General features: G+C 36.0%; 1 protein-coding gene across 3 annotated transcripts in view; it reads right to left on the bottom strand.

Moving 5' to 3' along the window:
* Window positions 1–429: 429 nt before the first annotated feature.
* Window positions 430–23,003, bottom strand: part of LOC110627291 (CBS domain-containing protein CBSCBSPB3) — a 30,315-nt gene continuing 7,741 nt past the window's right edge. Inside the window, exons 8-15 of one of the 3 annotated variants that reach the window (XR_002489866.2) lie at window positions 22,561–22,666; window positions 22,428–22,486; window positions 15,766–15,872; window positions 15,551–15,681; window positions 1,955–2,031; window positions 1,794–1,883; window positions 1,240–1,713; window positions 989–1,128 (exon numbers count right to left, since the gene is read on the bottom strand). Coding sequence is in view for 2 of the 3 variants with exons in the window: in XM_021773552.2 (XP_021629244.1) it covers window positions 955–1,128; window positions 1,794–1,883; window positions 1,955–2,031; window positions 15,551–15,681; window positions 15,766–15,872; window positions 22,428–22,486; window positions 22,561–22,666 (744 nt within the window). In the remaining variant the exon portion in view is untranslated. Of the gene's footprint in view, window positions 1,129–1,239; window positions 1,714–1,773; window positions 1,884–1,954; window positions 2,032–15,550; window positions 15,682–15,765; window positions 15,873–22,427; window positions 22,487–22,560; window positions 22,667–23,003 lie in introns of all 3 variants that reach the window. The other 2 variants (XM_021773552.2, XM_021773553.2) reach the window with 2 other exon arrangements.

Genomic DNA, 23,003 nt, shown 5'->3' with positions numbered 1-23,003 from the left:
TTAAAAAGAAAAAACAAGTATCTATAATCCATATAAAAAACACATCACCATTTTTCCACACCAAAAGTGAAATTCAACACCCATCAGGGACAACCTCATCAGCTCTCATATTTGTCTCGATTAACTAGATTTGCAACTTTAAAGTGTGTACATATTTATAAATCATGAACTTTAGGCTTTAACAATTCATGGCCAGTAATTCATTTATTGACAAAATTCTGTCATTCACTTTCTTGGCAAGTTCCATTATTTGGGTCAATATCAAATTCAACTTATATATTTGATTAATTATTTAATTACAATTACTTAAAATTATTTAACATATGTTTGTAATAGAAAATTTTTAAAATAAAACAATTTCAAAATAATTTCGACACGTCCAAAAGAAAAACTGTCAAAAAGGAAATAGATAAACCTCGATTCAAAGCATGCTCTAAATGTCTTTGAGATTCACAAGTATCTCAACATTGCAGACGTAATATTGATTTCTCTTAAAATTTGACAATGGCTACACAAGTTTCATGCCAAAAGAGAGTTTCTTTAATGTAAAACAAAATCTCCCTTGAAAATTGTGGGTAAACATGCAGCCCAGAATGACTGATAAAAAGACACCTAGTTTTGGTAACAATTCGCATACCACACCAACTATTTGAAATGAGTCTTGTCTTTGAGAGAAAAAAAGAAATGAGTCTTGTCTATCTTGTTATCAGTCAAACAGATCGTTCTGCCAAAGATGCAATCCATCTTGCATTTTAAATGTATTGGCGATTAGCTTTAATCATTCTTGTAGGCAACAGAATCAGTATTTTCTGATCATGTTGATATTCTCTTTACCTTGCATTTATTTGATATCACCAAAAAGGCACTTTATCTAAAGCTGATATATTCTCGATGCTCAGCCCAATAGGTTGGTGGAATCCTCAAATCATCAACTTTCTCACTACTATTGCATTGTCAGTGTCTCGAACGCTTTAGGTAGACCAGCACACCAATTCCCGTTAAAACAACAGCACTTGCCAAAATAGAAGAGTGGAAAGACCTCCATCCCGTCCTTTGGGCGGTCACTGTGTCCGGCTGTGATCGCGTTTGATTACTTGAATCAGAAAAGTCCAGATGTAGCCTTAAAACCTGTGTATGTGCGTGGGAGAGAGGGAGAGAGAGAAATAGAGAGAAAAAGAGATTAAAATAAGGTGCAAAGTATAAAATTTATACAAAAAAAAAATCATCAATGAGAACTACATGTATCAGCTTAAGCTCAGACTGAGTCGGACAACTGATCGCCTATGTGGAAATGTGAATTCTCAGGCCAATGCATCAAAGGAGATATATAAACGAAGACTTCAAGTTATCACTTAGATCATGGATAAACTCTAGTAAGAGTTTATACAGACTTCTTTCAGCAAATGTTCTTATTTTGACCTCCATTTAAGACCTTCCTCTCCTGGGTTCCTTATCTTTCCAGGATTCTATATCAGAGAATTTCTCCAGTAATTAAAGGCCATTTGACCAATTTTTTGTCCAAACAGAATTTTCATAAATAGCACCTACAGTAGCAGCAGCAAATTTGGGTTACAAAATTTCACATACAACTTATGGCAGAATCACTCTTGCAGAGTCAGGTTTGCTCTCTTTTACGGACTCATTGTACTATCAGAATAAGGTCAACCTTAATCCAAAACTCGATCTTGGTTTCTTTAGCTACGCCTAGTCAAACTGGGGCAGCGCACAGATTATTAGATTTCCAAAAGCATTGAGTGAGACAGAGCACCATACCCAGATAAAGAAAATACTACCTTCAATCCTGTTGTTCTAGCATGGTTAATAGCACCAATCAGATCACCATCAGTTGCAAGTAAAACTTTGTCACCTTCATCATCCTCGTACTGCAAAATGTTAAAAGGTTAAATATGATCCAAAGTAGAAGTAATACAGAAAACAAACCACAGTATCTGACCAAAAGTTGAGGATGATCTTGACCAACACCAATCCTTTGCCACACAGCATGTGTAAGCTCATCTAAATTTTCAGTGCCTGAAAAAATGCCAACTGCTAAGTAAAATTTCATTTTGTAATTGATTGGATAGCTTTTTCTTAGTATCCATTCCACAGCCTGAGAATAAAATGCCTTTTTAAATCTGATATTACAGCAATATGCCAATTTCCATTAATTTATTACAACTTTTTTTAACCTTTCACGTCAATTTGTCAATTCACATAATGCTAAAAAATATGATCATAGCATGTATGGAGAAAAAAGATGCACCAAGAAATCCTAAAACTGGCAGTATTGAGCACGAAAAATAAAGGCCATCTTTTACAGTCTTACTCAACATAATAACAGGGCTTAGGTTTACCTTAAACATTTCAAATCATAATCAGGTCAACAAGTCTCATTACAGGTTGACATGCCAACTACAACTAATTCAGAGTCGATTGTTTGCACATTTACCTCAATTACATTGTATCAGATACCAATTATAACACTTCCACAAAAGCAATTTTGTTTAGTAATGCTTAAACAACGCCACATTTAAAAAATTAACTGAAAAAAGGAAGTAAAATAAGGATAGCTGAACATATAATCATGTTATTTTGTGTTTGCATCAAATCAAATGAATTGTATCATGTCAATAGTTAGCTGACTACATATATCAGCTCATGCAGGCTATTGAACTTGGGAACAACTTCATTAATCCTAAATAAGTAGATACCAGAACTTTTTGTTAAGTTCCCAGGTCATGGATCTCGTCACAAGACAATTGACCGAAAAAGGAGGTCGATGGAGTGAGTTCTTTAACACCTCAACCTCGTTAACAAGATAGTCTTAGAGCATGTTTGGCATTGAGTCTGAAAGCTAAAAACACACTTTTCTAGAAAAGTATCATTTTAGATGTTGAGAAATGCAGTTTGAAAAAAGGTATTTTGTTTTTTGTTATTCTTATAACTAAATTATGTCAAAAACAATTTTAAATTAATTTTTAATATTTTTTAATTAATAGATTTAAGAAATTGCTTCTTAACATCAACTCCAACAGCAATGTCATGCAGACCCTTAAATTAAAATGTATTTGCAATTAATCTGCTTAATTTTAGTGAATAAAGAGAAACCTCCTTATATAATAGAGATTTGTAAAATTATATTATTGTTTATTAAAGTAGAAGTCTAACATGAGTAATTATTAGATAAGCTACTGAGATAAAAGTAATAGAAATCTAATGAGAAGCTACTAAATAAATAGTCTGTTGCTAATAAAATATAATTTGCTATAGCTGATAGTCTTCTTTAATGTTTGAACTCTATTAAGCAATGAATTTGGCCTATCTGTTATCCACAATATTACTCCTCTCTTGGAGAAGGAGCTTGACCTCAAGCGCAAAGATAGAATATGCAACTTTTAAATGATTGATAGAGACTCATGTAGCTTGGGATCCAGGATAGTTTGCCAACTGACTAATACTTACCAACCCATGTAACAGGTTCAAAGACAACATCTATGAGCCCCTTATCATAACTCTTTCGTGTATGCATGTGCTTGTTGTAAGCATATTTGGATTTCACTCAAAACTAAATCACCTCCTTTTAAACAATGATTTACCGTCTACACTCTTTTAGATCCTGAAATGTACAATAACAATGGGTGGTCATATGTGCCATCAAATAAGGGAAAATCGAGCTTGGCATATTAACACACCACATGTCCTTTTGTCCTCTCATTAGCTTGTTGACCAAAATTTTGCAGATTGTTATTCGTTCTATCTTGGTTATGATTCAATAATTCAGTAATCCAAATAGCACTCACCCTACTTAAGGCTATTCCTAAAATAAAGTTTTAATCAAATTGTTTTTAGTTTGTTATGAAAAGTTAACTATTTCTAATCTCTATAAATATGTGTATTCCTATTTAGTGTATTCATAATTAAATTCCTAATTAGTAAAACCTAATGAACAGAATATAGGAAATAGTTGTATATACAACTATAAAAATCTCTTTGTGATGAATAAAATAAACCTTTTTCTTCATAATCAATGAACTAGTCACTGCCAAATTAAAATTTTCAATTCCTATTAAAAGAAAAGGAAAAAAAAACATTTTACTTTGTTATCATTTTTCGTTTGGAAAACTTAATCAACAACAATTTTCTTGCGGCAACAAACACATTAATAAATTCATCCACAGACTCCATCTGCTTAACAGTCACTAAGCTTTCAAACGGATTGATGAGAGAATCACTACCGTAATGAACAATCAACTCAGCAGAAAGTTGTTCCCAATTGATCATTAGGTTGTGAAGGCATACCCAGCCCATGCAGAGCCCTGCCTTCCATACAGACAAGTGCGAGAGGAACCTTCACGTCTGGTCGTGTTTGATGAATTTCAAAATATTGATTAGCTCCCGCTAACCAGCCCAAGGCGTCAGTTCCACAAAAAACAGGAAGCTCAACTTGTTTGGCTGAGTGTTTATTCGAAGGATTGAGAATAATGGTAGAAGTGTTAGGGAGGGAAGTTTGGGAGAGAGAAGATGGAGGTACGAATGGGGAAGATGGACCAGAATTATCAATAATGGTTTTACTGCGAGCAATGGTAGTGAGCAGCTCCTCAATGGACGACAACTTATTGTGGAGTTGTTCATCAATAAGGGCCGAATTCTTCTCCACCGATTCAACTTTGGATTCCATTCTAGAGTGAGGCATTCAAGCAGCAAGTCAACCAAATTGGTAGAGTTAAGAATTTAAACACAGAGATGGAAAGACAAACAATAATTGAAGAAGGCCACTAATTGCCAATTTCATTCAACTCAGAAAAATGAAAAGCTACAAACAACTATTCTTTATCGAGAATTCCCAAACAAAAAAATACTCTCAAGCTATTCTCCCCCAGACACAAGGTTGGCTAAAATATCTCAGAAGCTTAATTCTCACAAAAACATGTCGTTCGCCTACACATAATCCCCTCCTTTATACCCTTTCTCGCACATACTACTCATGATCTTCTCTAACAGATTCATCAATGTCAGCTCCCTTATTCTTTGGCTTTCTTGAATAAACTTTCCATGTTTTCTTTTTGGTCCTTGTTTTTGTCTTCTGGTTCACCCCCTTATCATTGTCGGCCCGATGGAGGATCAACCTTGTCCTTAAAGTTGAAATTCGGAAATTGGCCAATGAAATCTTACTCATCCATCCATGTAGCCTCCTCAATAGGTTTAACTGTCAATTGGACTAAAACACGAGGGACTACGAGCCCGTTGCGAGAGTCAAAATTTCAATGCAAAACAAGCAAAACAGCTTGTAGTATATGAAAATCAGAAGAATTCAATTCTGGTGGAATGGTGGCACTGTCAAAGGGCTGGCCGCGATACTGCTGGAGTTGTAAAACATGGAAGACAGGATGTATAAAAGATTTAGGAGGCAATTGCAAACAGTAGGCCACGGAACCAAGCCATTGAGTGATAAGGAATGGTCCAAAACACCACGGAGCCAATTTTTTATTCTAAGGAGAAGCTACCGAGTGTTAGCGGTAAGGCTGAAACTTAACTAAGACTAAATCCCCCACCTTAAATTCAATGTCTGCCTATGTTTATTGGCCTAGGCAGACATTTGGGCTCGAGCAATAAGTAAATTACTTTTAAGCTGACAAAGCACGAAATCTCAGACAAGGAAAGCCTAAGAGACAGCTTCAACTTTAGTTTCACACAGGTAAGAACTGAAAGATAGTATGAGGCCTACCATAAACAATCTGAAATAGAGTCATCTTGGTAGCTGCTTGGGAAGATGTTGTTGACTAACACAGAGGATCCAAATAATTATGCTTGATTATAGGGATTTTATTTTCTACCTTTATTTTATTCTCTACACCTGATTTTAGAGTTTCATTTCAAAGAATTTCAATTTTAGGGTTTCAAGAACCCTGACCCTTAGAATTGGTACAACTATACCTAGGAGCCTCCTTTCTTCTCACTGTCAGTACTAGCAGTGTCGTTGCACCATCGCCAGCCAGCACTCACGTTCCAACAGCCATCCTCTGAGCGTGTGGCCCTCACACGCCACCTATGCCGACGCGTCCCCTTCTATCCCGACGGATTTGACTTGCCCGCACACCAGCAACCGCCTCATGTTCTCTGTATTGATCTGGTATGATATCCACTGTTGCATGAAAGCCGAAGCGGCCACCTATGGGAGTCAAATGAAATTCATGCAACAGTTTAGGAATCCAAGGGGAATTGGCTGACAGTACCAAATGCCCTTTGTAATAAAGATTGTTGATTAGTGAGTAATGAGGTCTGGAAGTGGGATTCAACTGCAAGGCATGAGCAATTTGACACAGAACATAGTCTTGTCGGATGTCAATTGCTAAAGAATCAAAATCAATCATATACGGCCAAGACAAAGCACCCAATTTAAGAGTGTCTATGTTATCCCTCCAAGATAGCCCATCAGCGACTTTATTAGACTTGCTTATATAAAATATCGAGGTCATAACCCAAGATTTTGGATGCCCGCACTGCTGATTGGGTTGAATGACATGATGCTCAAGTAAATGACGCAAGCTGCAATGATCAGTCTGCATAGTAAACTTTTTGCCATAAAATAAGGTCGCTAATGTAGAATGGCGAGAACCACAACCACTAACTCCTCGTACGTAGAACAAGCCAGTGTTTTGTCCAAAAGAACTTTGCTAAAATAAGCAATAGGTTTATTCTCTTGGAGAAGCACAGCATCAAGTCCTCATCCCGAAGCATCAGATTCAATGACAAATTTCTTTAAGTCGAGCAAGGACAATATAAGTGCAAAGACTAATACTTGTTGTAATTAAGAGAAAGCATTCTGGGCAGCATTAGTCCATTGAAATTGAGGCGGAGCTTCTTTGGAAAGTAACTACATCAGTGATCTAGCCAAGGTCCTATAATTAGCAATAAATTTGCGATAATACCCAATTAATCCCAAAAAAGCCCAGACAGCTCTAGGAGATCTCGAAATAGGCCACTGAAGGACTGTGGAGACCTTGGAAGCGTCCATCTAAACTCCGGAACGAGAAATAACGTGCCCAAGATAGACTACAGAAGTTCTGTCGAATGTGCATTTCTTAGGATTTGCTGTAGATTGATGTTGGGGAATAGAAAGGGTTGTTTGCAAATGTAAACCAAAATATCATTAAAAAAGAAAACAAGAATGAACTGATGCAAACAAGGCTGGAAAATGTCGTTCATGCTGGATTGGAATATCGTTGGAGCGTTACTAAAGCGGAACCACATGACCATGAACTCAAAGGGGCCGGAGTGAGTTCAGAAAGCAGTTTTATGTACATTTGATGATATCTTGCCTTCAAATCCCATTCAAATAAGTAAGTTGCACCATGTGGTTCATCGAGTAACTCTTGAATGACTGGATTGGGGTACTTGTCCGGTATGGTGAATTTATTGAGCACCCGATTATTAACGCAAAAACGCTAACTGTTATCCTTTATGTGAACTAATAACACCGGCTGGAGAAGGGACCGTTAATGGGGCGTATGATACCAACCGCCAACACGTCTAAAACCACGGATTTAATCTGATCTTTTCGATGATGTCCACACTGGAATGGTCTGGCATTCATAGGACCACAATTTGGTTTGAGATAGGGTTGGGCACCATTCAATCCAAATCGAAAAAATTAACCGAACCGAATTAATTTAAAATTTTGATTCGATTTTTTTAAAAATTCAGTTCGATTCAGTTTTGATTTTTATATATTTAGGTTAGTTCGATTTGGTTTTGATTTTTACATATTTCAATTAGTTTGGTTTGATTTTGTGAGATGGAATGTGGCTAAACCAAACCAAATCTTAAATTATATACATATATAATTACACCAATTCTTTTTGTGTGGCTCGATGGTAATGTGAATTAAAAGTCCTCTAAGGTCTTAGGTTTGAAACTTGTAACTTCCAAGTGTTTATATTTTACTGATTTTCATTCAATCTCAATCAATCCTAACCATCCATCTTGAAATAATCCAACCCATTCAAATTCTCATATATGAACACTCTTTTCACGAAACCTATCCCTCATCAACTCTTCAGTCCACGCCTTCCACCTCCTGCTTTCTCTATTTCTCTTTTTTTTTCTGTTTATTTTCTTCTTCCCATCTCTCATTTTTACTTCCTTTTCACCTAGATCTACTGGTTTATTTTAGACGTCTTCTTGATTTCTTTCTCTCTTTTATTTTTCTTTTTCTTTCCTTATTATTTATTGTGAATATGCATGCAATTTTAACCCATTGTAATGCCTTCTCATTTTCTACGTACCGGCCGTGGCCCACACATCTTTGTAACATCTAAGTCCAACATGCAGCATGGAGCGCCGCTTCCTCACTTCTTCAGCCATTTTTTCCTTTATTTTTAATTTTATTTGTTGTCATATATGATGTTGATCTTGTGTATTTACCTGTGATTTTGAGTTTCTTTGAAAAAATTGTGGTTTTAAGTTGAATCAATTAATGGATATCATTTATATATTTTATTTTCAATATTTATTTGAATTTATAGCACTATCTTATTAATTTTTAATGTATTCAATGACCGAGAAATTGAAAAAACCGAATATATAAATCGAACCAAACCAATTTATTTTGGTTTGAATGGGTTCAGTTGAACATATAGTTCGGTTCGGTTTTAATTTTAAATATAATTTTGGTTTTCAAATTTTTCAATTCGATTCAGTTTAAAACCGAACCAACTGAATGCTTGGCCCTAGTTTGACAGGAATAGCATGATCAGAAGATCGTGTGGGCGGAAGTGTAGCAGCATCCTGGAAAACAACTTGGACATATAGTTTGGTTCGGTTTTAATTTTAAATATAATTTTGGTTTTCAAATTTTTCAATTCGATTCAGTTTAAAACCGAACCAACTGAATGCTTGGCCCTAGTTTGACAGGAATAGCATGATCAGAAGATCGTGTGGGCGGAAGTGTAGCAGCATCCTGGAAAACAACTTGGAATTTTTGTATAAGAGCATTCAATTGCTGCAATAGAGCCGGTGAAAGATGGGGATGTGGATTATCATCCATTGACAACTCAAAATAATCCCAGACATCAGAAGTTTTCAAATTGGATTGCAGAGAAACAGGACACCGTTGTAAAGGAGGAGGGCTAGTGAGGCTGATCAACTGATTGTTATAAAAGAGGGACAAAGAGAGATTGCACCAATTTAACTTGATGTCACCCAACGTGGAGAGCCAAGAAACACCCAACACCACATTAATCCCTGCCAACAGAAAGACAAATCAGTCTGGGTTAATAGTCACGACCCCCAAATCAATTTCCAGGCTCTTACAATCCCCCAAAGAGGAAGCAAAATGCCCATCGCCTTGATAACAAACGAATTGGTTGGACATACCAGAAGGTCCAAACGAGAAACCAAAGTATGCAAAACAAACCAGTGGCTAGTACCACTGTCCACTATGAGAGCAATAGGTTGATTGAGCAAGTGGCCTTGCAGCTTGAGAGTACGAGAGTGAGATATGCCCCCCACAGAGTAAAAAGGCAATTCCAAGTTGGAGAACTAGAGGGCTTCCGGTGATGGTGGCAAAAGGGTGGTATCAATTTCAGACTCAACAAGTGGAGGAGATGAATCATCCTTTACTGTGATAAGGGCTCAAAAGGTTTTCAGGGTACAATCATGAAGGGGGGAATAGGGCTGATTGCAGCAGAAACACAGGCCTTTTGCTCAAACGTCTTGATATTCCTGATGAGAATATGGGCGGATTGGCTGAGGTTTGGGGGAAGGGTCGGAAGCATTTGGAGTTTTGGGAAAGGCAATGAAAGGGGAAAGTCGATTGGAATTGGGAGATATGGTAAGGCAAGTTTGGTGTTGCGTTTGGGAATAGTGGCTGGGCCGTAGTGAGTGGGCCTCGTGCTAAAGGTCTAATATAAGGTAAGATGGGCAGCCCAAGGCCATGAGAAAGGGCCTTAGTTGCCTCTGATGGGCTATTGGGCTTGATGACTCCGGAAAATATGAGTTCTTGTTCAATCTCTCTTGCCAATTGCAGTGTGGTGTAGATTGACAGTTTGGTAATGACGTAGCCTAATACAAATGGTTTCTTGAAGACCATTCAGAAAATAACCCAAGTACTGTGGTTCTGGGAGACTCAGTGCTTGAGTAGCTGCAGCGACAAACACATTAATAAATTCATCCATAGACCCCATCTGCTTAGCGACCGCTAAGCTTTCAGTCGGATTGATGAGAGAATCACTACTGTAATGAACAATCAACTCAGCAGAAAGTTGTTCCCAATTGATCGCTAGGGTCCAAAGACGTACATAGGGGAGCCGATGCGGAGCCCCGCCTTCCATACAGAAGGGTGCAAGGGGAACCTTCATGTCTGGCTGTGTTTGATGAATTTCAAAATATTGATTAGCTCTCGCTAACCAGCCCAAGGCATCAAATCCATAAAAAACAGGAAGCTCAACTTGTTTGGCTAAGAGTTTATTCAAAGGATCGAGAATAATGGTAGAAGCGTTAAGGAGGGAAGTTTGGGAATGCGGAGTTGGAGGTACGAATAGGGAAGATGGACCAAAATTATCAATGATGCTTTTACCTCGAGCAATGGTAGTAAGCAGCTCCTCGATGGATGACAACTTACTTTAGAGTTGTTCATTTTCTAAGCGAAGCTTAGAGACAATATCATTGATAAGGACCAAATTCTTCTCCACCGATTCAACTCTAGATTCCAGTCTAGTGTGAGACATTCAAGCAACAACTCAAACCAAATTGGTAGAGTTAAGAATTTACACACAGGGATGGGAAGACAAACAATAATTCAAGAAGGCCACTAATGGTCAATTTCATTCAACTCACAAAAATGGAAACCTACAAACTATTCTTTACCGAGAATGCCCAAACAAGAAAACACTCTCAAGCTATTCTCTCCCAAACACAAGGTTGGCTAAAATATCTCAAAAACTTAATTCTCACAAAAACATGCCCTCCGCCAGTCCATACTCCCTTTCTTTAAACCCTTTCCCTCACATGCTACTCATGATCTTCTCTAATAGACTCATCCATGTCAACTCCCATCTTTTTTGGCCTTCTCGAATAAATTTTCCATTTTTCCTTTTGGGTCTTGTTTCTATCTTCCGGTCCACACCCTTATTGTAAAATCATCTAATACAAAATTACACGGTCTTGATGCTTATTGCACCGGTTGACCCAATGTTATTGAAGATAAACCCGTGTCAAATGGTTGAGCTTCCTTCTATGCACCTTCTTGGAAATTATATAGGGTGAGGGTAATTACATGGGTTGACCCATGTAAATAAGGTTGCTCCGTGTAAATTGTTATTTTGCTTGTTTTGTGTTCAACTTGCCATGAACATATTTCTATTCAAGCTCCCATACTTTCCAAATATAATTTTCTATCTTGTAAAACTTGAATTAATCTAGGATAGCTTGATTTCTAATGGTTTAGAGCTTCTCAAATTGAATCTTAAAGATTATAATAGCTCTCATGCACTTCGAATTGTTGAAAATCATTAGCCTCCTTGTGCACGCATCACATGGTGTCCATTTGAGATCACTAGTTGAAGAGCTAAATTTAAGGTTCTTCTTACTCTTTTTCTCTTGTTCATCATCTTTTCTCTAATACAATTACACAATTGTGCCTATAATTGAGCTAACTAAATAGGAATATATATTCTTCTAATTATGCTAACTAATTAGGAAGAAAATATACAATATCTACATAGTGGACATATATATACACAACAATATCAAATATATAATATGCAGAAAATTACTAATAACAGATTATAAGATATAATAAAAACATAAAATATAGGAGTATTTAATAACAAAAGATCAAATATAAATTAATATTGGCTTTTACAAAAAAAAAAAAAAAAACTTATAAGTAATACGATCATAAATTTTAAAAATATAACTTATAGAGACAATTACAAGGCTTTCAAGGATTACGGGCTTGCAATAAATCCGATACAATGTTTAAGGTGGAAGAGGGAATTAAGAGGAAAATTTCACTCCTAAAATGATTCTAAAAAATGAGGTGATAACAGGCGATGCCCTCAGCTAGAGAAGGGCATCTCAATTTAAAGGCAATGGAGATTTTCAATATTGTGGTCTTAGGAGGTAGATACCATGGACTTGTGGAGGAGATGCTTTCCTAACCACATGGACATCGCTTTTGCTTTTTTAGAGATTCTTTTGGTGTTTGACAGAGGATGCTCATGAGTTTCAAGAGATTCTTTTGGTGATTGCATAGTTGTGAAAAGCGCACCTCAAGTGCAAGGCAAGTTGGGCTCAAAGGAAAACACTTGAAAGCCTTTCAGGTAGGTGGCAAGGCACACCAAACACAAGGCGCTCTCAAAGTGTGCCTCTGTGTTCTAGGCGCAACAAGCTCTCAAGTGCCAACAAACATAGGTGATGAAGAAAGAGAAAGGCACAACAGGCCCTCAGGTCCAGCAATCATGAAGAAGAAAGAAAAGGAGAAGGAGAAAGAGAAAGGAGAGAAGATGAGGAAAAAGAACTTTATCTCTTATAATTCTTTGTCTCCCTCCTATTGAGCCTTTGTCTTGTTCACTTTTGTCTATTTCATAAGAGTGGCAGAAAGCTTTTAGAAATCCTATGTGGAAAAGAGCAATTGAAGACATGAAGGAATTGGCTTAAAATCAAACCTGGAAGCAGGTTTGTCCTCCATCTAAAAAGAAAAATGGGTATTCACTATGAAACACAAAATTGATAGTTCAATTGAAAGGTTCAATACCAGATTTATTGCTAATATACTCAAACGAACTTATGGAGTAGATTAACCAGAGACATTTGCTCTCAAAGCTAAAATGAACTCAATCAGAGTCTTGCTATCTTGTGCGTCCAATCTTGACCGGAACTTTTAAATGCATTCCTCAATGGAAACTTAGAGGAAGAAGTATATGGAAACTCCTAAATTTGATGATGAAAAGAGACAAGGAAGATGTGCAGACTAAAGATGGCCTTGTATAGGCTAAAACACTCCAGAGGTTGATTCCACAGATTTAGTAAAGCCGTAGTTGCTTTTGACTACCAACAGAATAATGTTAATCATACTCTTTATACAGCATCAAAAGAATAAAATCACTCTTTTTATAAATTATGTTGATCATAGTAATTACAAGAGATGACAAAGAAAACATGGCTTAATCGAAAAGGCTTTTGGCTTAGAAATTTAAAATAAAAAATCTACGAAAACTTTAGTCTTGCCCAAAAATTGAGGTTGATCGCCCTAGAAATTGAGGTTGCCTGATCAGAAAAGGGAATCTTCATTTCTCAAAGAATAGAATAGATTGATATGTTGGGTTATAAATCATCAAAATCTTCTATTGAGGGCAATCACAAGCTACAAATAGGAACTAATGAGTCAGTGGAAAATGGTAGATACCAGATATTCGTAAGGAGACTGATTTATCTTTGTTGACAGATTTGATTCTTTATGTTGACAGAATTAGATTTGATTTTATGTGATTGTACAGAGATTTTAGCCTTAATTCTGGAGATTTTTCATTTGTAGCCTTTCTTATAAATCTTCCTAGTTAGGCTTATTCCTCTTGTATAAATAGGGATGTTAGTACTGTAACATTATCGAGAAATATAAGTCAAAAATTCTCTCCAAAAATTCTTCAGTCTCTAACACACAACCGACTAAACATTGCATATGCAGTTAATTCGGTCAGTCAGTTTATGCAAGATATCTGCCAACCTCACATGCAAGTTGTCTTCCATATCCTATAATATTTGAAATTTGCTCTAGGAAAAGGTCTTTTATTTTCCAATTATAAGCCACTATAGATATAGATTGAGCTGGATCTCTTGATGATACTAGGTCAACTTCTGGTTACTACACAATTGTAGAAGGAAACCTTATTAATTTGAGAAGCAAGAAGCAAATTATTTTGCTCGATCAAGTGCTAAAACTGAATATAGAACAAAGATTTCTAAACTTCTATGGTTGCAAAGGTTATTGGAGAAACCGAAATTGGTAGAAAGACAAATTACTCTTGCACTGTGACATAGAGATTGATTTGCACTTTATTAAAGAAAACTAATAGATGCACCTTGAACTTAGTGCACATGACTTCTAATAAGCAGCTAGCTGATATGTTCACTAAAGAGCACAACAACATAAACTATCGTATCTTGGTTTGTAAGTTGAGCATGTACAATATTTATGCACAAACTTGAGGGAGACCATTGACTAATTACGCAGATTCTAGGCAAAAATTTAGGTCCTTAATTGAAGAGAAATATTATTTGTATTTATTTGTTTCCTTTTGTTGGGATTCTTTTTGTACAGATTGATACGTACATTGTTTGTAAAGTTTTAAAGCGATACAATTATCTCATAAATTTTCCCAAAAATTTTCAATGTTTTAGCCTTTAATTTAAATTTAAGCATTTGCAAGATAAAATTTAAAAAATAAATAAATAACTCTTGATATTACTTTTCATAAATTAAATTTTATGTTTAAACCTAATTTAAATTATTAAAATGGTTTCTAAGAATGACAGCTTCAATGTCCCTATTTGATATGTTTATAATTATTATCTAATTGTATATCTTAGTTTTGATAGTATCTTTAAACATCTCTTTATTTTATGAACTTTATAAATTTTTCGTAAAAATTTGCCTAACAGCAAGTCATTACTGTTACATTATGACCGTAAAGGCTTGTTTCTGCTACTCTAATTGCGGCTGTCATCGTAACTTAAACCATGCACCTAAGACCATAGGATACATGTTGTCAATCGCCTTAATAACATTGGATCTGTTGGTTAATCCATATTCAACTAGGTCAATACTCAACATGAAATTGCAGTCATGAGGCTTTGGATTTGGTGGACTATTAGGGTGGTTCACCTCAAATTAAACAATAAGATTAGAGAAGAGGGGAAAAAATCCACCATTTTAGAACTACTCGATTATGTGGGGGGAAAGGACATAAAAATGTACATACGGCAATGACTATCAAAGATTTAATGGTGATTCATTTTCAGAACTGATAGTGAGTAATGCTATACTTATCCCCTATCTAGAAACTAGAAATTTCCAATTTTCAATTCAATTGACTTTTTTTAATTAATTCTCATGCTAGAAAAAATAATAAGTGACATTTTAACTTTAATAAAAAAAAAAAGAATTCGCTTTGAAAGAAATAGCAATCATGCAAAAAATAGTATCATTTGTGAGATTTGAATTTATCTACTTTCTGTTAAAAAAATTCTTTTCTTGCATATGATTTATTCCATATGAAGTCATCAAGGCTTCATCATAAGAGACACAAAGTGAAAAGGTCACAAGTTATTCACTTTAAAGTTGTTTTCCTTTTAAATATCCATGTTACTTGTTTAAAATATGAAAATTCATATATTTTTCTCCTTTTCTTTTGGAATTTTAGGCAAACATAATAAACCATGAGTTGATGACGTGTACATGCAGACCCAAAACTATTGTCATAATATGTACAGGAATATGAGACTAAAAGTATTGCCACTCAAAATATTGCCTTGAATTGCATAAACATACCACAGTTGAAACGATGTACTCGACCCTTGGGATCAACAAATTTGAAGGCAAATGAATTTCCAAGACCGAGGGACGGATAAGCATTCTTAGCAAGATCAGTCCCATCTGATGTCATTATGGCTGACATTTCACTGAAATCCGCATCCAGCATCGTAAAGCATTAGTTACAGAACTAAACAGGTCACAAGTTAAAATCATTTTGTAACAGCAACAACCTCTGAGTATCATAATCATCAGGTGGCTCTAAAGCTAAAGCAGAATCCCAAAACTTTTGCATCATTGTGTTTGCTACATCATTAACTGCTCCAGAGCTATTTTCAACCTTGAAAGGTTCAAAACACCTAAGTTAAATTTCTGAAACTATAATTAAAATAAAATAGAAAAAAATTAATGGAAACAATGATTAGTGAAAAAATAATGGAAGTGAACGATGATAATAAAGAGTTATGAGAACTGCACTCACTTTCCTCATTAATCAACCATTCTCTTAAAATTTATTTAGTTTCAATAGGACGTGAATTGATTGACACAACTAGCACTTGTACGGATTTAACTAAGACACTGAAAGATGTTCAGAATCCATGTCAAATGCATAAGAATGAACCAACTACATATAAACTAAGTAAAAATGCAGTATTGGTTGAAGATCAGATTTAGGAGTTACATTCAATGTAGTATTATTAAAGTTAGGAGTACTATTATTCAAGAATTCTTTTAGATTTAATATTTAGCAGTTTAGAAAGTTTACCTCAACATAGATTCCTAAAATAGGGTTTCTAATCCTAATGTGATTGGGATTTCAAACTCTATAAATAGGGCAATATTGTCTATTATTTGGTAGTTATTGTTCTGATTATTATTTGAGAATGAATAAAAATTTGAGAATTTGTTTCTCTTCTTCATTTCAGAATTTGTTTCTCTAACCTCCTTGTTCTCGAGAATTAGTTTCTCTAGATCATCTAATCTTCCTCGTTCTACATCACAAAATTTCCTGAACGTAGAAAGGTAATATTTGTTATCCATTACAATAGAGATTACAACATATTTATACATGAGAGGCCGTATCTAGAAAAGAAAGGAAATCAAGTCTATGATCATGCAATCACTAAAATTAAGGGACTCACACATCTATCAATATTTACTTCCTATAAACTATAACACTCCTCTCAAGTTGGAGCATAGATGTTAATCATACCCAACTTGTTACATATATAATCAACTCAAGTCTCGTTTAGAGCTTTAGTGAATATATCTCCTAATTGTTCTCCAGTTCGGACATATCATGTTGAGATTATCTTTTGTTAGACACCTTCTCACAAAAAAAATGACAGTTAATCTGGATGTGTTTAGTCCTCTCATAAAGGCAATGTGGATGGCTGCTTGATTATCACACCACAACTTAGCAGGCACCGAATTTGTGAACCCAATCTCTTCCAACAGTTGACGCACCCACAAGACTTCACATACAGCTTGTGTCATAACTCGATATTCAGATTTAGCACTAGAACGAGAGACGATATTTTGTTTCTTGCTTTGCCATGAGACCAGGTTACCTCCTACAAAAACACAATATGCAGTGGTTGACCTCCTATCAACCTTCGAGCCTGCCCAATCAGCATCAGAAAAGAATTCAATATTTGAGTACCCATAGTTACCATAGAAGAGGCCTCGTCCTGGAGCCCCTTTTCAAGTAGCAAAGAATATGTCCCAGATCATTCCACTGAGCAACAGTAGGAGAGGACATATATTGACTTACAACATTCACTGAATATGCAATATCAAAACGAGTCACCGTCAAATAATTCAACTTACCAACTAATTTTCTATACATTTCAGGATCTACAAATGGCTCATTGTCTTCTGTGGTAAGTTGAATATTAAAGGTCATTGGTGCACTGCTTAGCACCCAATTTTCCTATTTCTGCCATCAAATCAAAAATATAATTTCTTTGAGATAAGAAAATGTCTTTCTTACACCGCATAACTTCGATTCCCAAAAAATATCTCAAGAAGCCTAAATCCTTTGTATGAAACTGTGTTTTAAGAAATTTTTTTAGGGATGTAATGCCAGCAATGTCATTTCCTACGATAACAACATCATCCACATATACTACAAGCATAATTACTCCACAATCAAAATTTTTATAAAACACTAAGTGATCACACTTACTCATCTTCAATCCAAACTGTTGGACTACCTCACTAAACCTGCCAAACCATGCCTGAGAACGTTGTTTCAAGCCATAAAGGGATTTTTGAAGTCTACAAACCTTGCCTAACTCCTTCTGAGCAACAAAACCAAGTGATTGCTCAATATAAACCTCCTCCTCAAGATCACCATAGAAAAAAGCATTTTTAATACCAATTGATGCAAAGGCCAATCATATGTAGCTGCCAAGGAAATAAACAATCAAACAGATGCAAGCTTGGCAACTGGAGAGAATGTATCAGAATAGTCAACTCTATAAATTTGAGCATAACCTTTGGCCACTAAACGGGTCTTGAGACGAGCAACAGATCCATCAAAGTTTACTTTCACTGCAAACACCCATTTATACCCAATAGCCTGCTTTCCTGGGGGCAAGGACATCAACTCCGAAGTACCATTAATGTCTAAGGCCATCATTTTCTCTTGCATTGCAGCACGCCAACCAGGATGGAATAAAGCCTCATTAACAGTTTTGGGGACTAAAATAAAATCTAAAGCAGTGGCAAAACAATGAGAATAAAGCCGAAATAGGATGAGTGCAAGTACGTTTACCTTTGCGAGAGCAATGGGCAAATCTAAATCAGACGGTGAAGGATCGATAGGAGCAGGGTCTGTCGATGAAGAAGCTGGCAGTTGAGCGGAGTCAGAGTCCTCTACGCGTCTAGAATAAATATGAAAAATGGGAGGGCGACCTGGCACATGAGCGAAAGGTGCAGGAAGAATCTGAGGAGACAGAGAGCAAACAATGTATAACAAGAGATCATCTTCCTTCCTCTGGGTGTCATAAACAGATGATGGCGAAAAGAACAGAGTGGACTCGAAGAATGTTACATCAGCAGACACAAGGTACCGATTAAGATCAAGAGAAAAACAAAAATACCCTTTTTGAAGTCGAGAGTAGCCAAGCAATACAAATTTGAGTGATTTAGGATCCAAGACGAACATCACGAATAAAACTAAGTACAACCAAAGATATGTGGCTCAATAGGAAATAAAGCTTTAGTGATAAACAAAATGTTATAAGGGATATCACCATGAAGGACGAAGGAGGGCATGTGATCAATCAAAAAACAAGCAGTGAATACAGCATCAACTCAAAAGCATTTAGATACTTTCATTCAGAATAAGAGGGCTCTGGCTACTTCAAAAAGATGTCGATTTTCTCTTCTGACAACTCCATTCTGTGAAAGAGTATCAACACAGAAAGGTTGATGAAGAATCCCTTTTTCTAACAAATAAGATTGAAATTCCCCAGAAAGATACTCTTTAACATTATCCCTTTGCAATATTTGAATGGAAATATTGAATTGAGTTTGAATTTCCGCATAAAAAGCAAAAAAATAGAGAATAATTCTGAATGACTCTTCATTAAAAATAACCAAGTAGTGCGAGAGAAATCATCAACGAAAGTAACAAAGTACTTAAAGTCAGACTTAGACATAACAGGACAAGGACCCCAAACATCGGAATGTACTAACTCAAAGGGGGACGAAGCCCATTTATTGACTCGAGACACTGTAGGTAAACGGTAATGTTTGGCAAATTGACAAGACTCACGATCTAAAACAGACAAAGAGTGAAACTGTGGACATAACTTCAAAGCCGAGTGAGAAGAATGCCTCAAATGATAATAAACATCAAAAGGCGTTAAACTCGTGAAACATGCAAGAGATCTAGGTAGTTGTTGATCCAAGACGTAAAGACCCCCTGACTCACGCCCTCTACCAATAATCTGTTTTGTCGAAAGATCCTAAAAAACACAATGATCAGGAAAGAATGAGACACAACAATTCAATGCACAAGTGAGTTTACTAATGGGAAGTAAATTAAAGAACTTAGGAAAACATAACATAGAGGATATAGAAAGAGAAGGATTTAAGTTGAAATATCCAGAACCCATGACATTAAATTCCTCGTACACTCTTTTTAAATCCATGGAATAAGAGGTCAGAGTTCTATCATTTTTCTCCGCTTGATAAAATGTTTTACACACATCATAAATATGAGAAATATTCCCTTTGCCAGAATATAAAAACTCTAAATAATCCATTAATTCTTTAACAAATTCACAGTGATTAATAAAGCTGATTACCTAATTATGAATAGAATTTCGGATCTGCAAAAATAATCAAGCATCGTCCCTCATCTAATCTCTCTTAGTTTTATCAATTGGAGGATCCTTGATAAGATGATCATCCATTCCGATACTTCGTAAATAAATACGGATAGTCTTACTCCAATCTAAAAAATTAGATCTATTTAATGTGTTCCGTGATTTTAGTCAATCTTAAGAATTACCTCAGCTACGGTGTTTTTAACTTCAGCCATGAGAACAACCAACCCAAAGCAATAGCAACAAAAGAAACACAGAATCAAAACACAAGACGCGAACAGTGCCCGGACATGAACAGTACCAAAAATGCCTCCAACCAACACCCAAACGGTAAAACGAACCACAAATCTAATGAGGGAGCTGTGAGGCGACTCCGGCAAGGATGACAGGAGCAGCGCTGGAGAAGAGATATGCCTCCACGTGCTGGCGAGTGGGACGGCGGCAGAACCTTGTTGCGGCGCGTGAAGCTCACTTGTTATTAATCTATTTTAATCAATAAAAAAATAGATAATTGTAATTTAATTATAATATTTTATAAATTTTTTGAATATATATTTATTTTACGTGTTTTATTTTCATTGACCATTGGCCCCTAAAATTTCTGGATATGTCACTGGCCTAGGCTCCAGGACCTCTTAGAGCCTTGGTGTGCCTTGAGACTTTAACAAATACGGTCCAGATTTGTCCAGGTTTCTTAGCGCTTAAAGTGCTAAAACTTAAGAGTAGATGCATGCCATTCTACCTAAAGAGAGCCACAAATCTCATAGGCTTTAGATGGGCAGTATGTATGGCATTGACATTAAAAACTACTTGTTCAAAAAACACATGATGCTGTTGATGAAGTACCTAGAAATTGCTCTTCAACTGTTTTGGCGTTTTTATGACCCAAAAATTCCAGTATAAGTTAAACTAAATTTTTATTTTCATTTAATCAGTATATTTAGATTTTTTCACAACAGCAACGCCAACGACAACCAAACAGGCCCAAATTAAATTGAAGTTGTAAAGTAGTATATATTACTCTCGATAAAGCACCTTATGCAAGGAGAGACTGTTATGTGACAGACCTGTAATTCCCTTTGAAACAAAGAAATAGGGAGAGAAAGAGAGAGAAGTAGATTGGGTTGAGACAAGAAATAGAAAGGGGAGAAGTAATAGAGAGAATTAGAGAAGAGGAGAGAGAAGAAATAGAGAGAAAGAGTTTATCTTTGATAGCTAATGATCTTAGACATCTTTCTTTTTACAAGTAAGTTCCTATTTATACTATTTTGGATCCCATAACTACCAGGATCAAGCAAGAAAAAACTAAGTCCTTCACATGTAGCCCACCAGAAGTCATTTCTGCTGGAGACTATAAGCAGTCCACTTATTGCCATCTTCTGCTTGGCCTCTTCTTTTATGATCAAGTAGAATTCATAACCTCCACTTTTGCCTATAGCATAGTACAAGCCTTTGCAGCATTTGAAGAGATATGGCGAGAGATATGCAATGACATTAAAGAAGGCACTTTAAGTTCAAGAATCACCTCGCCTGAAATGAGGAAAGCTGTGTTGAATATCATCGCATCTCCAAACCCAATGTTATTAGCTTCAAGAATTGAAGAAAGCTGCAACAAGCTAGAAAATCTGGATTGGTTTGGTTTGATTCCTAAGCTGTGGCCTAATGCCAAGTATGTATATTCCATAATGACAGGGTCCATGCAACCTTACGTGAAAAAATTAAGGCATTATGCTGGGGATTTACCATTAGTTAGCGCTGACTATGGATCCACAGAGAGTTGGATTGGGGTTAATATGGATCCATCTTTGTCTCCAGAGAATGTTACCTTCGCAGCAATACCCACTTTTTCTTATTTTGAGTTCATGCCACTTCACAGGCAGAATCAAGATTGCAGTCCAGCCATTGATGACTTCGTAGAAGATGAGCCAGTTCCACTTTCTAAAGTTAAGCTTGGACAAGAGTACGAGATTATCCTCACTACTTTTACTGGTAAGTTGCTTTTTTTAATATTTTTTTTTATTTTTTCTTTAGAAATGATGCCATCCCACGAAATTTAAATCTTATAGGTTTGATATAAGGCAAACTGGTAGACCCAAATGAGCATTTCTAACCATATATCTGTCATGGGAATGACAACTTGTCCTCGCACATTTAGTCCCACTATAAGTTTGTCCATTAGCTATCTATGTTTTAATCCACAGTAGCCTAGAACAAAGCAAGGCATCTGTTTGACATAGACAAGTGGACTGTTGAAGATCACAGAAGTCCATAAAATCTAAACCTTTCAATGGTAGAAGATCTGTTATTACATCGAGGAAAGTTACTAGCTAGGGACGAATGAATGGTATGGATACGGTTAAAACTGACTGCAGAGATTAATCCACTACTTTATTCCTTAGTCATAACAAAGACATATTTCAGATCCATTGATCCAAGGAAAAATCTGCTTATGCCCAAAAAATTTTGATTTTAATTGGACTTAAATCCTTACCTTTGATCCATTGTAAGAAATACACATCATTTTCATATGCTGCAGTATTAGAAATAGAGTTTACCATGGAAATTGCAGCATGAGTTATTTGCAGAACGTCTACACAGGCAGCAATAGATCCATCTGCAGAACAGAATAAAGTAAATAAATTGATACAAAGATTGGTTTCCTTAGGCTTTAAAGTGAGAGATGCTCACCCTTATCCATGACAGGAAGATGTAAAAACTTCCCATCATGCATTATATGCAATGCATCAAGGATTGGCGTCTCCAATGTTGCACATTCAGGGTTTGGTGTCATTACCTGGGATTAGGAAAACAAACCTAAGAACACGAAAAGCATAATGACTCAAAAGGCACAGATGCTCTAATGAGCATATGCCATATTAACGGACTGCTTCATTGCCAAAAGATGGCATGTGGGTTTGACCTTCAACTCACATTAAAGCCACCATAACAATAATATTACCCCCATTCTGATCATATTAAACAGTGTATGGCCTATAATAAATTAAGAAGGTAGAGGATTAAGGAAAAAACCTACACAAACAATGTTAACCTTTTTAGGACAAAAGTGGGAAAGCGACAAAGAAATTTGTCAAATCAACAAAAAATTCAACAGTGGATTTTGAAAGGAGGGA

The sequence above is a fragment of the Manihot esculenta genome, chromosome 12 (genome assembly GCF_001659605.2).
Source record: "Manihot esculenta cultivar AM560-2 chromosome 12, M.esculenta_v8, whole genome shotgun sequence".
NCBI lineage: Eukaryota > Viridiplantae > Streptophyta > Magnoliopsida > Malpighiales > Euphorbiaceae > Manihot > Manihot esculenta.
The sequence above is the reverse complement of the archived record's forward strand: the minus strand, read 5'-3'. Positions and strand labels throughout refer to the sequence as shown.